Genomic DNA, 14779 nt, shown 5'->3' with positions numbered 1-14779 from the left:
ATAGTAAGTACGTAGAAGAGAGAGAGAGAGAGANGNAGAGAGAGAGAGAGAGAAAGAGAAAACCCGTTCGTTAATTCATGAATATGTTAGAGGTAAACTGTTAGTCTTTTTTACATTCACCAAAAGTGAACTGATCCGAGTGCCAAATTTCTATAATCTATAATATATATATAATAATTACCATAGAACTTGTATTTTCCCTGCCAACTGAATGCATTACTCTTCTAATTCTAATAAATTAAATGTGCGACGTTAAATAAATATGGACTGATTTATTATTTATTTGTATTGCGGTGATTTATCTTTCATTAATATTATTGATTTTATATTATTCCATATTATTGTCTGTGTGACTAACAATAAGTCCTAAACAAACTTTCTCTTATATTAATTCATATATATTTTTAGATTTTAATTTAATTTTATATTTAATTTAAATAATATTTATAACAAATAATAAAATATTAATATTTCTTACTGTAAATATATAATTAAAAAATCAAAAATTCGTTTAAAGTATTTCTGTATATAAAAAATGAAAATAAATCTCAGGATTATTGAGCATGAACTTGAGTTCTCTACTTTAAAAATTGATAGTTTTTAAAGGAAGCGACACCAATCCTAATATATATGTACATGTATATTATATATGCAATTAAGATTTATGAATTTAATTTTATATTTAATTTAAATAATACTTTTAACAAATAATAGAATATTACTTAATTTGCCAATAAAATCAATTAAATTGATTAAATAATTTTATTAATTGTTTTTGTGGTACATATACTTTTATTTGTGCTTAGTATTTGCCTAAAGAATAAAAATTAATTGTGCGCACCTTTTTTAAATATATCAAAAAAAATAACCGAAAGAGTAATGCGGAAGGTTCGTAAACAAAATAAGTTATTTATTTCGATATTGTACAAAATGTTAAACAATGTCGATAAAATACAATAATTTTTACCCTAATAGCAATTTATTTGCGATACATTGGTTCAATATGGAGGATATATTAAGACAATATTGGGTCAATATTATGCCAATATTATGTCAATAAATTGTGTTATTAAGGCAGTTTCGTTTTTTTCCAAATTTATATAAACAATGACATTCCCTAGCATTTGCATGAAAGTTCATCAGATCGTTGCATTCATAACATGTTCATTACCATAATTGCGTGTTATAGATGCTTGTCATAAATCAACATTGCATGCAGCAATAATTTTCAGTAAGCACTGTTTTTTTGTATGTAATTAAAAGTATATTTACTGTGCTAATTAAATAAGCTATATCGAGCACAATTAAATGCAGTCGAGTTTACAGTTTATTTTGAAAACACAGCAAGATGAACATATTACACATTCGACAAATATATCGAGATATAAAATATCTCTATGCCATACAAAAATTTGTGGCAGACTCACCGAAAGATATCATCTACGTTAGAATCTCTATACTCTATCCTCTTCAGCAAATATGAAACCTGTTAAATAAAAATTATATGTAAATTACATATATTTGCAATATGACAAAGATTGTCTTGAGAAAATAACGACAATCGTCGTTGTATGCGAATTTGCTAATGTTAAATATTTTAATCAAACCAAATATGTTTAATAATTCGAATGCAAGAAATAATAATTGACACAGCAAATTATCTAATAATATATACATACTTGACGATGATCCAAGAGCACTTTTGATTAAATTTCCATTGCGTTGTGAAAATAACGACGTGAAAAGATTTCGATTCTGCACATGCGAAAGAGCATCGTCGACTCCGAAATTTTGTTCGCGTCGCATGCTCCAATATGCTCCAACATGCTCTTATCATAGTTCTGAGTATGGAAGGATTACAATTTGGCCAAACCACATCTACTTTTGCTCCGCGTCGTTTCTAAGTGCGCAGTCTACCGTGAAACTCAAAACATGAGGCGGTATTCATAATCTGTTTTTTTATTTTAAAATCATCTTAAATGTCTTAACATGTTAATACAATTCTCGGATTGACATCTTAAGATTGACTTAAGACAGTCTTAAACATAAGAATCGACTATGAATACCAACCTGTTTCACGTTATGAAGTTACTGAATCTTTCCTCGTGCAAGAAAAAATTCATTATTTATTCATGACGCAAAACAGATCGGTATTTATATGCCCGTATTTAGACTTTGTACTTAAGACCTTTTCCTTAAATTTATCTTTAGATGCTCAACAGCCAATGAAATAATTCGTAGAGTATCTAAAGATAAATTTAAGGAAGGAATTTAAATATAAGGCCTGATTATAAATACGAATAATAGTTGATTCTTACTGTCTGAAGTCAATCTTAAGATGTAAGTCAATCCGAGGACTGTATTAACATCTCAAGACATTTAAGATGGATTTTAAAATAAAAACGGATTATAAATACCGTCCCATGTTTCCCATTTCACAGTTGTACGCCTTGCGGAACGAGAAGCAGAGAAACGACAGAGAACACTAATTTTAGAGAGAAACGCTTGCAAACTGAGCACACCATAGATTTGTTCGCGTCGCAAACTCCAACATGCTCCAATATACTCCTACTTATTCTATCAAGCGCGTTGAAATGAGTAAGAGCTATGGTAGGAGCATATTACAACATGTTGGAGCATGCGACGTGAACAAGCCTCATGTAATCCTTCCATCATGATTCTGGGTTCCAGCAAGAACACAATCAGACACACTATGTAACACGTGAATCATTTCGTCCTTGTTTAATATAGGCAAATAACACCCTCTTTTACTTATTATTTCAGCGATCATTGGATGAGTAGGAGCATGTTGTAGCATGTTGGAGCATGCGACGCGAACAAAAACAAACTTCTAGATCACGACATTGAGGAATTGCACGCGATTAACGGGTCTCGAGAGAAATATTTGTGAGATGATACTCGGATTAAAGATACTTTGCACGGGATTCTTTTAGACAGCAACAGCGAAAGATACGAAAAAGATTCGAACACGACACGCACCATGTATCTAATCGCGATTCGAAATGTAACATGGCGGTTGTTGAGTAGCGAAACAATCGACGAAGCGGCAACTTCAAATGGGTAATTGAACCCATTTTAGCGGCACTTTCTACACTCGATGTGAGACGTAAAGATACGCTAATTCTTTTAAGGGATAAGAAATAAAAAGTGCTTTTCATTTGGTGATACAAATCGATACAATTAATGCCATTCTATCTTTGTTATTCACTGAATATCAACAAAAGATAGAATAATATTTGTGTTATGCAACTAAATATATAAAAAGCAATCAAAAGATGAGCACAGTAAACGCAATTGAAATGTATTAACTGCATCGAAATCTGTCGACAAGCAAGTTATGGTATCATCGAAACGATCGAAGCAGTGAATTAATCGGTAGAAATACAAAATATTAAAATATTAAAAATTAAAATATTAAAATCTTAAAATAAAATGTTAAAATATTAAAAATATGAATCACAAATGCAATAATTTCTCTAATGTATATGAACTCTTTCAAGAGATTACGAACGATAATTGAAACTTTTAAAATAAAAATAAAATTTTTAATTAATTCATTATTATTATTATTATTATTATTATTATTAAGCAAATCTATACTGTTTGCAAACAATGAATTTTTATCCGAATATATCTAAAATATTTGATAACGAATGATAACGAATTATGAATGATGACAATCTATTAAATGATAACGATGATAACAATAAATTATGCATAATAACAATTTATTAAATGATAAGATAATATATTATCTTTTTATAATCGGGGAATTTCCTTATATGATTTTAATATTTTTATTTAAATAGATTCTATATTATTATATATCTTTAAATTATATATCTTTAAATTAATTATATATATATATATTTTTGTATATATTATATATTATATACTCTTAAAAAAAAGAATTATATTTCAAATTCAAATTAGTGTCGCAAAAATATATTATAAGAACACTATCGCAAAATAACTCGTCGCGCCATCTGTAAAATCAATTCCACGAATGTCGCATGATTTAGCGCCGCCAAGGCAGTAGTTACTTGCTCAACATGGCTTCGTGTATTCGGTGAGTTTATTTTCGGCTTTTTAACCTTTGGACTGAGAAAGTACAGATTTATCGCGGGCGTACATGAGATCGTTCATGCGCGACATTCTCAGTGGTCACGGCGATCCTCGTTTATCTTTTTTCTGGCATAAAATCGTGACGTAGATCTCACAGATCATTGATACGCCGCTGACGTGTCCCCTCCGCGCAATGTTGTTTCCGATATAAATACTTTTTTTTCAATTAATTCTTCGCGTTGCCGGCCGCCAATTTAATCTAATCTGTCGCCGAACGACTGTGATATCGGCCGCCATACGCCACAGTGAAGCTCTACAGTTTTATAAACGAACATTGCTGTACAAATTGTCGCGTGGTTGCGTTTTCCGACAGGATTTCCTCTTAAGGTCGTTACCCAGCTGGACGTGAAAGAGCACAATGTAATACTCGTCTATTAGTGCATATAATTTAGAAATATTTCTTTAATCTGTGATTTATGTAGAACGTAATTCATTGTGTCTTAATAAATGTAGATTTGATTTTCATTTTGTTCTCTATTTATTCTTATTTTAATTCTCATTTTGTTCTATATTTCAGGTTGGTTCTATTGTTAATACTACTATGTTCTCCATTCATTACCGATGCAGTCAACAGAGACAACTTCAAAAGATGTGATCAGAGTAGTTTCTGCCGGTAAGAATTATCTACTATTGTAAATATTATCATCTGAAAGGCTATCTAAAAAGCTATGTAATCTTTATTTTATTTCTTGTAGACGATGCAGAGGGATGGAATCTGGAAAATCCCCATATCAACTTTTGCCAGATAAACTTGTACAGAATGAATCAATGATTATAGTAGATTTATTTAATAAGGATACTGGTATCACTTACGTGGTACAACTCATCACATTAAAAGAAAACACATTTCGATTACACATCAATGAAAAGGATCCACTGCATCCCAAATATGAAAATGAATATGCCCTTCATGATCAACCACAAACAGTAGAGATGGATTTTGTGGAGAGCACTGCTGAAACTATAACTGTAACCAAAGGCGAGAACAAAGCCATTTTATATATTAATCCATTTAAAGTAGAACTATATTCCCAAGGTATTTTGACAATATCTGCAAATGCTCGCGGTCTTATGAGATTTGAGCATTTGCGTACAAAACCAGTAAAGTAAGTATTGTTAGGAGATATAATTGTTATATTAAGATTTCTATAAAATTATATATATTATTGGATGTTACATAGACCAGAAGATGGAAATGCTGAAATGGTAAGAACAAATAATACTACATATCTGAGTGATGGTGCTGATAATGATCCTGGCGCTTGGGAAGAAAACTTTAAGGAGCATCATGATGCTAAACCATATGGACCAGAAGCTATTGCCATGGATTTTAGCTTTCCTGGATCAGAACATGCCTATGGTATTCCGGAACACGCTGACTCACTAGCATTGCAATCAACGAAATCTACTGATCCATATAGACTATATAATTTAGATGTATTTGAATATGAAACAAATGAACGTATGTCTTTATATGGTGCCATTCCGCTGCTTTATGCTCATGGGTAAGAACATATTAAATAAGTTAACGAGCTATCGGATTCTTGAAAAATATTTATGTAAATTTCATTCTTGTAATATTTCAGAAAAGAAAGATCATCGGCTGTTTTTTGGCATAATACAGCAGAAACATGGATCGACATTCTATCGAGTGCAGATAATAACGTTGTAGAAAGCATTGTTAATTTTGTATCTAGGTCAATTAAGAAATCTCAGGTGGATGCTCATTTCATGTCAGAATCTGGAGTGATTGATGTATTCTTCATGTTGGGTCCGAAACCACTTGATGTTTTCAGACAGTACACTGTTTTAACTGGTACAGCTCCTTTGCCACAGGTATATTAAATAAATAGTGTAAAAAATTAGAATTTTAAGTTATGAAATGTCTCAAAATAAAATGTGTTTTATGTTTAAAATAGATGTTTACACTTGGATATCATCAATCTCGTTGGAATTATAATGATCAAGATGATGTCGCAACGATCGCCGAAAGTTTTGATACGCACGATATACCATTAGAAGCTATATGGCTTGACATCGAATATACTGATAGCAAAAAATATTTTACATGGGATGCACGTAAATTTCCAAATCCCCTTGATATGATACACAATCTTACTGCCAAAGGCAGAAAATTGGTAGTTATCATCGACCCTCATATTAAACGTGATAACAATTATTTCTTACATAATGATGCTACTAGTTTGGGCTATTACATCAAAACCAGGGATGGAAAAGATTATGAGGGTTGGTGTTGGCCGGGTGCCTCGTCGTATCTAGATTTTTTCGATCCAAAAGTTGTTGATTATTATACTGGATTGTACAGTTTAGATAAATTTCATGGTACTACTAACGATGTTTACATTTGGAATGATATGAACGAACCAAGTGTGTTTAATGGACCTGAAATAACGGCACCAAAGGATCTTATTCATCATGGAGGCTGGGAACATAGAGACGTTCACAATATTAATGGACATATGTATATTCGTGCGACATATGATGCTTTGTTCCGTCGATCAGGTGGTTCTCTGAGACCATTTATTTTAACAAGATCCTTCTTTGCTGGATCACAACGTTATGCAGCAATGTGGACTGGCGATAATATGGCTGACTGGAATCACCTTCGTGTAAGTTATCCCATGTGTCTTTCAGTGGCTATATCTGGAATGTCGTTCTGTGGTGCCGATGTTGGAGGTTTCTTCAAGAATCCAGATTCAGAATTGTTCATTAGATGGTATCAAGCTGCAACATGGCTACCTTTCTTCCGCCAGCATTCTCACATTGAAACAAAGAGGCGTGAGCCATGGACATTCAATGACGAAACTACTCAAATAGTTCGTGAAGCATTAAGATTACGATACTCTTATCTGCCATTGTGGTACACACTCTTTAGAGAACACGAAATAAACGGTTATCCCGTTATACGTCCTTTATGGACGCATTATCCAACTGAATCTGAAACGTTCATTATCGATGATGAATTGTTACTTGGTGATTCAATACTCGTGCGCCCAGTATTCCAATCCAGTGCTACTGAAGTAGCGGTTTACTTCCCAGGAGAGGGCAAAGTGACTTGGTATGATATTGATACAATGCAAGCCTATGAAAAAGGAGGATATGTTAAAATACCGGTAACAATTCACAAGATTCCTGTATTCCAAAAAAGTGGATCTGTCGTCCCTCGAAAAATGAGAATACGACGTAGTACAGTTGCTATGAGAAATGATCCTTACACATTGATAATAATTGCTGATAGTAATGGCAGAGCTAGCGGCAATCTATACATTGATGACGAAGTCAGTTTCGAATATCGTCATGGAAAATATTTATATTTAAGAATAACGTTGGACAGTAATAAAATAGTATCAACTCTAATTGATAAACTAGCTTCGTATGAAACACAAAGCTGGCTAGAAAGAATAGATATAGCCAATCCACCGCAAGGAATTAAATCTGCTCAATTGGAATCTCACAGTGAGTAGTCAGATTAAAGTGTGAAGTAAAATCAGTTGTGCAACAAATCTATATTTTAATAATATATATTTCTCTTACAGGTATGGGAAAAGTAACATTGGAAACTACATATAACCCACATAACAATGTATTAACGATACGTAAACCAGCTGTAAATATGGGCGAGGAATGGACCATCGAATTATTACAATAGAATTGGGTTCATTATCAACTCAGTATCCATAATGCCAATTTTCTATTACTATTCAGTTATCTGTGATCTGGATGATTATTTCTTAGAACAAATATACAATTTAGTTATTGTAACAATAAAATGATTGCCAATTGCTTCCTGAGATTAATCAACTATATAAACAGTATAACATTTTTAAAGTTACAGATACCTTCGGTAATTTAGTTATTTTATGATTTAATAAAAAAATTAAAAATAAAGATTAATATTTCAGGCTACACACATCACAATAAAAAATGTTATATGTCGACAGCATTTATGTATATAATTTAAAAACGTTAATAACACTTAAAAATATATACATTTAAAGTTTCATTATTCTCTCTGCCAGGAATGACATATTTTAATAATAACTTATCTACCAAAATATCAAATGTAGATTTTAAATAAATTCATAAAATAAGGCTGATGAGATTTCTCTCAATAAAAAGTATCTTTATTTCGTTATATGCGTTCCGTTGGTGCATGTTTATGAGCTAAATATAAAAACACTATTGATGATAACGCTGATACCAAGAAAATAACGTCAAACCATCTATGATAAAAATTGAACTGTAATTCTCCTAGTACTTGCGTTATTATAATGCGATATTCTGCTGGCATATTCATTCGCATAAGAAGTACAGAAGATACGAAATACATTCCCTGAAAAAAGAGAATGCCATGAAATTTGGAATATGAATAAATTCTATAAGGATTACATGTCTTACATTATATAGGCTATTCTTACCATTATTTGCGCAAGTATAAGTACAATAATATTTGACGACTTGCTGCTAGATATGGCATAGAAAAACTAAAATAGAAAAGTCGGTAGTGAGTATTGTTATTAAAATTGATGAGGCAACAAAATATTAATCAATATTCATGTTTTTTACTCTGTATTTACATATGTATCTTGTTTTACATATATTAGAAATTTTTATTGTATAAGATAGATAGTACATACATGTAAATCATTTTATAGAAATTAAAAAGTGCAGAATGACTATATAAGAGGTATATAATTGTTATATATATTTTACATACCTTTGTCAAAGTTAACAATAATCCACGTATGGACGTTACAACAATGCAACCGACGAGGTAAAAAGAAATGTGTTGCGACCAAAACGTAACATCGATATTGAAACCAATCCAATGCACTGCAATTTCAATTCCTCTAGTTACAGGATCTTTTTTGCCGACTCGATCGAATACTATGTTGATTGTAGACTATAAAAATATGTTATGTATTATTTTTTCAAAAAAGATAATTTAAATCATTAACTAATTACACTTACAATAAATATCTTCCATGTGCAATACAAAGAAAAGAAATAACCCAAGAAATTAAAATATTTTCCTTGCCAAGTGGCAGCCCACTCTAGACGTTCTCTTGCATTTTGTATGTCATGCGCTTCCAAAAATAATTGTCGTGACAATTCCTCTAAAGCGGTAACTTCGATTTGTAATTGCTTGACACCTATAAAACGATATATATTTTGTTATTAAGATAAATCGTATTCCTAGTTTCTTTGCAAAATTAAAGAAAATATATACTTTCTTGATTTCCCTTTGTACCACCTAATGGATTTAACATTCCCCATAATCGAGATCGAGTTTCGGTTTGTCCATCAGCTTCACCCTTTCTGGCTAATGCAATTCGTTTCTTTTTCGCGATAATCATGTCCATAGTTTGCAACAATCGTTTTTCTATAGACTGTACATCCGTGTAAGAAACTGGGCGCATAAAATAAGTCATTGAAGTATATGGATAATTTACAGCGCCAAAACCTGACAGAAGGGCCATTACTGTGACACCTATAACACCTATTCGACTGACACCTTGTTCTATAGATAGCAATCCTTTCTTGGGACTCAGTATGGGGAAAGGATCACCCACTTTCCAAAACAGGTAGAGATAAAAAAGATATATGACAACTGTCAATGGCCGTATTAGATTCAGTCTTACTGCACAGATTAAAAGATTTATTAGATTTAATATAAATGTTTAACAAAAATAATCAATAGAAATAAGAGTTAAAATATAAATACATACCAAATCTGATATTGCTGATAATAAAATATGCTATGTAAAATGGTATCAGGACTATCACCATAAACAGAAGCATGTAAAGGCCAGCATTCCAATGGAAATATCTAGAACTGAGGAAAACAATATATCATTACCAAATATGAAAGACTGAGAAATCATAAAAAGAAAAGTAAAGTAGCTAATGGATGTCCATTTAGTGACTTCCATTTAGTGACACAAGTCAATACAAATATCATTTTATCTTTCTTTATATTTCTTTGAGTAACAAAGACAGAACTAAATGGAAGGCATTCAATGAAAGCTCATGTAGATGCAACATATAGATATTTAATAGCAAAAATTATATAAAAAATGCAAACATGCATCATTCAATGCCATTATTATTTGCAATCATTTACTAATTTATTATCTTTTTGTGCTTATTGTTAGGCCCTGAAGAGGTCTAAAATGCATAGTTGCTAAATAAATATCTGTATATTGTGTATTTTACATTTATTAATTATTATTTATTAATTATAATTTAAAATTTTTTTAATAATATATCATATCTTAAAACAGAATGTGAATTATTTTTTTACCTTGAGTCGAGTACTCCTGCTATTTCAAAAATAATTAATTCAAACATGGTGCATGACAACGAAAACGTTGTTGAGAAAATTAGTTGAACTAATCTATGATGAACTTCATAATCTCTGAATAATTTCTTCACAAAGAATACCCATCCTCCTAAGAAGAAAATCACCTGAAATATACAGGAGATGAAAATAAATGGAATCTGTCATATGGAGATTCTATTCACATTAAATCTGCCAAAAACAAATAATTAATGTATTGAAACACACATACATATAGATTTGATATTTTACTAAATAAACTGCAAAGCTTTAAAATACAAAATTTATTGTAATAATCTCAAAAATACATACATCTCACAATTCAGTTACAGTTTCATAAATATATTATAATGCAGAGAAAAAAATCCAAAGACAATAATCCGCAAGGAATTAATGCTGATTGAGAATATAACAAGAAATCTTTTCAGAATACAACCAAATGATTTGTATTTTATATTATGTTTTACATTAAATTTTACGTTAATAACGAAACAAACAATTGTTCACATTATTTTGAGATATACGTATAGAGCACCGTACTCTTTTTATAACCTTAATCAGTTCAGGAAGTATTGATAAATCTGATTTTTGTAGTGGAAACGAATTTCCACCTGTGTTACGAGAATCACGATAGTGTCCTCGATGAAACCCATTTTCCACTATCGCGATTTTCACTTCGCATTGCGAAGTTTTGACCGGCGATGCTCAGCACTTGACAGGACGCAGGTGGTTCCAAACAAAACGAATATGATAGCAAATACCTAAAGCAGAAAGAAAGCTGAGAGAGGCCATGCCGGCTCTTTTCCTGTTACCATCGAAATCGCCCATACACTACCGCCCAGTACATCCAGTTTGGGAACTACAATATTTTCTTCACTATCAATAAAATCGTATCGTTGAAAGTAAATGTGATTCATTTCGGTACTAAAATCAGCATATTATTATATCTCTATAATTTACTTCTTCGTTTGTGAAATCATATTTTTTACTCCCTCCATCTAATCTAAGTTTTTCTGTTTCAGGCTTTCAAAAAATGTGGAAAAATTCATGGTTATTTTTCAACATATCTATTATATTATGAAATAGTTTTTTAATGAGATTTTATGAGAGAAAACCGATCTTCTTTAATTTAAGAGTGAAATTTTGTCAAAAAAGATTCAGATTGGCAGACGAAAGGTTGATGATAATATTTTGAAATAATATCTATTTTGTATTGCACACATTTATAACATATACAGAGTAATTAAAAAGTAATTTATTGTTATTATATTAAACGCATTTTTATGTTATGTGTGTTGTGATACATTTAATTAATCGAAGTTTATATTTAGTAAAATATAAAAGTTGTGTATTCACAGACTAATATATATTCCCATATAGCATAAATGTCCAAGGGATATTCTCAAGAACCATAAATTCTGAGAATATTTCAGCGTATTGAGAACGGTCGCAGGAATACATCTGTGAGATAAAGTGTGCTGTATATATTGGTTATTAGAAAGTAACAAATGAGATTATTAACGCATAAAAATTTACCGTGATATTGAAAAAGGGAGAAAAAAATATAAATATAGCCGAAATTGCATACTTCGTGTCATAACTTTCAAGTTCTTTCTGATAATTCTGCGAATGAAAATAAAAGTCAATCTGCATAAACCGTAATCAGACTACGAGTTATCTGTTATCGGTTCTATTTTAGTCAATCTCATGCAGGGAAGACTAAACTAGTTCTCAGACAGCACAGAATATTTATGATAAATATAATTATATATGATAAATAATAATTTATTATTATTCATTTTTTGAAATGCTATAAATATATTTTATACATATTTTATAAAGCTTTTTCGAAATATTAAAAGATAGACTAAATATTTAATGTAATATTTATGATAAATATAAATAAATATTTCTGTTATATATTTTTTATTTGAACTATAATGTCTTATTAAGTATTTTTATAACATTTACTATAAGATTTACAATAAAGATTTACAATATTTCATTTACAATATTTATAATAAATGTTTATGATCTATGTAATCTAAGACCACAAAAATATTCACAAAATATTTAAAATAAGCCTTATAAATATTTTGTAAATCTTTTATAAATATTGAGTGCTGTTTGGGTTGCAATGATGATTGGTTAAAATTTAGAATCGTTAACTAGCAATCGTAACCAGCAATCTGGTAGTGTGATTACAGTTTAAGTGAGTTGATAAGAAATGATGGAAGAGGGGAGAAGAAAGTATGAGTGCTTTCCATTTGAAACATAAATCGACATAATATTGTTCTATCTTTGTTACTCATGGAATGCCAAGAAAGATAGAATGAATGTTTGTATCGACTTGTATCACTAAAAGGAAAGCATCTTTTATGAATATCGAGAGTTAATAAATGAAATATAGAACACACTTTCTATGGCCGGTATTCGTAGTCGATTCTTATATTTGAAATTGCCTTGAGTACAATCACATAGAGATAACATGATGTATCTCCAAAAACGAGACATAAAATTTCTTAAAGATATATTTTGTATATTGTATAAAAGATGTTTTAAAGATATCTAAAAAAACATCTTTAAGACGTTTTATGTCATGATTTTGAACTTTTTGTTGTCTGGGAAATCTATCAGAGAGATATATATTAGCATTCTAAGACATTATTTAAGATCGTCTTAAAATAAGAACGAATTATGAATTCTATGTAAAAGATTTGAACGTATTACAAGGTACATTTAATGTGATAGTTTCAGATTTAGAAAGCTTATTGCTTAAATAAGCTAGAACTTGAGACAGGTAGAGACACTAACGATTACTTATCCACTTGTACGTACACAAACACGACACATACACGAAATGACGAATTGTCGTACAATAGGCAGCTGGGTGTCGCAGCATGTTATCTCGATGATTAACAATACTGCCTTATCTAAAATTTTAGCATTTACTTCGCATTAGTAATCAAGTGTCTGAATACGAACGAATATTCACGTTCGTTTCCCTTTCCGCAAAGATCGTGACAAGTGCACACAGATCAGTGCTATAATGTGACTTAAAAATGAACCGAATGTTAAATTGAATAAGAAATTCAACGCCATCCAAATGTCGGATGTTTTAACTTTGTCGAAATTTTGTTTTCATCGATCAGGAACATATATACAATATATATATATATATTATAGCTATATATTTTTCCGTTCTGTAATTTCATGTAAATATATAATTTCCTCATATACATATAACAAATATATAATAAGACTTATAAAATATAAATAAGAACTGTCATTGTTCCAACTATACAGAATTGTATTTCGTGTGTCTGTTTGAATAATTATATAGGTATATACACTTGGAAATTTATTACATAACTTGTGAAAAATAATGGATACGTAGTTGATTTAAATAATTAAATAATTTTCTTTAAGTTTCTCGTAAAGATTTTTGTAATTTTTATCATTTGAAATTTTTACAGTGACGAGTTAAATGACGTAAGATTGTAAAAATAAATTTCCTTGAAAAACTTGAAAATAATTATTAGTTAAAGATTTAATAATGTGAATCAATGCAGTATAAAACAAATGTTTACGTCTTATGTGTAAAAGAGAAGCAAATTATAATGTATATTTCTACGAAACAATTAAAACGTAACAATGAAAATGCGCTTTTCGAAGGAATCTTGACGTATGCACAAACTATACACATTAATAAATCTTCTCCAACGTAATTAAAAGTTTAAAATAATCTAACAGCATTTTCAACCGTGGATTTGATCAGAGATCGATTAACCCGAAAGTACTATTACGACATCAGAAACCAAAGATAAAATGTGTATAATGTCAATAATCGCTTTCGGAATGATCAAATTCACTGCGGTTGCAAACGCTGTAAAATGTGTCTAAATGAGAACGATGTGTCTAAATGAGAAAATAATGTAATGCACAGAGTCGATAAGTTCGAGATTAGTGACGTTGGAAGGACATAAAGAAAAAACGAAAAATGCCGGGCACGCTGACATATCCAATCTATGTTGGTGTTGATTCACACCCACCCAGAAGACGCGCCCATACATGGACCGCACAACATCGTTCTGCATCACGTGTGGCAGAAATCAATTCGCAATTTGATCGAGTGTCCCTGTCGGAATCCGTGGTGAGATATTGAAACATACTACATATGAAAGTTGAGAGAGAGAGAGAGAGAGAGAGAGAGAGAGAGAGAGAGAGAGATCAGAGAGCACACAATATTAATAAATATTATAAGTATTTATT

General features: G+C 30.7%; 3 protein-coding genes across 3 annotated transcripts in view; 2 read left to right on the top strand and 1 right to left on the bottom strand.

Annotated features, from left to right (window-relative positions):
* Window positions 1-4073: 4073 nt before the first annotated feature.
* Window positions 4074-7816, top strand: LOC105618699 (neutral alpha-glucosidase AB). Its single transcript, XM_012200227.1, has 7 exons — window positions 4074-4090; window positions 4664-4759; window positions 4842-5252; window positions 5328-5651; window positions 5733-5982; window positions 6066-7623; window positions 7704-7816. The coding sequence occupies exons 1-7, from the start codon at window positions 4074-4076 to the stop codon at window positions 7814-7816; spliced, it is 2769 nt and encodes a 922-aa protein (XP_012055617.1).
* A 483-nt stretch (window positions 7817-8299) lies between these two features.
* On the bottom strand, window positions 8300-11160 carry LOC105618698 (putative Golgi pH regulator C). The gene is made up of 8 exons (XM_012200226.1): window positions 11119-11160; window positions 10472-10635; window positions 9897-10003; window positions 9398-9808; window positions 9139-9320; window positions 8885-9070; window positions 8586-8651; window positions 8300-8500 (listed from the first exon to the last, which is right to left on the bottom strand). The coding sequence occupies exons 1-8, from the start codon at window positions 11158-11160 to the stop codon at window positions 8300-8302; spliced, it is 1359 nt and encodes a 452-aa protein (XP_012055616.1).
* Window positions 11161-14507: 3347 nt separating this feature from the next.
* LOC105618696 (E3 ubiquitin-protein ligase Nedd-4) overlaps window positions 14508-14779 on the top strand; it is an 11473-nt gene continuing 11201 nt past the window's right edge. Inside the window, exon 1 of the mRNA XM_012200225.1 lies at window positions 14508-14660. Within this exon, the coding sequence (XP_012055615.1) occupies window positions 14508-14660 (153 nt within the window). The remainder of the gene's footprint in view (window positions 14661-14779) is intronic.

Source organism: Atta cephalotes (assembly GCF_000143395.1).
Source record: "Atta cephalotes unplaced genomic scaffold scaffold00018, whole genome shotgun sequence".
Lineage (NCBI taxonomy): Eukaryota > Metazoa > Arthropoda > Insecta > Hymenoptera > Formicidae > Atta > Atta cephalotes.
This window is presented reverse-complemented; position numbering and strand designations above follow the sequence as displayed.

Excerpts from the sequence above, each read along its gene's own strand:
- LOC105618699 (XM_012200227.1), top strand. Across the intron at positions 4,760-4,841 it reads GATCAGAGTAGTTTCTGCCG|ACGATGCAGAGGGATGGAAT; the intron begins GTAAGAATTATC and ends TATTTCTTGTAG. Across the intron at positions 7,624-7,703 it reads TGCTCAATTGGAATCTCACA|GTATGGGAAAAGTAACATTG; the intron begins GTGAGTAGTCAG and ends TTTCTCTTACAG.
- LOC105618698 (XM_012200226.1), bottom strand. The coding sequence starts at position 11,160 with ATGGGTTTCATCGAGGACACTATCGTGATTCTCGTAACACAG. Across the intron at positions 10,636-11,118 it reads TCGTGATTCTCGTAACACAG|GTGATTTTCTTCTTAGGAGG; the intron begins GTGGAAATTCGT and ends TGTATATTTCAG. Across the intron at positions 10,004-10,471 it reads GCAGGAGTACTCGACTCAAG|TTCTAGATATTTCCATTGGA; the intron begins GTAAAAAAATAA and ends TGTTTTCCTCAG.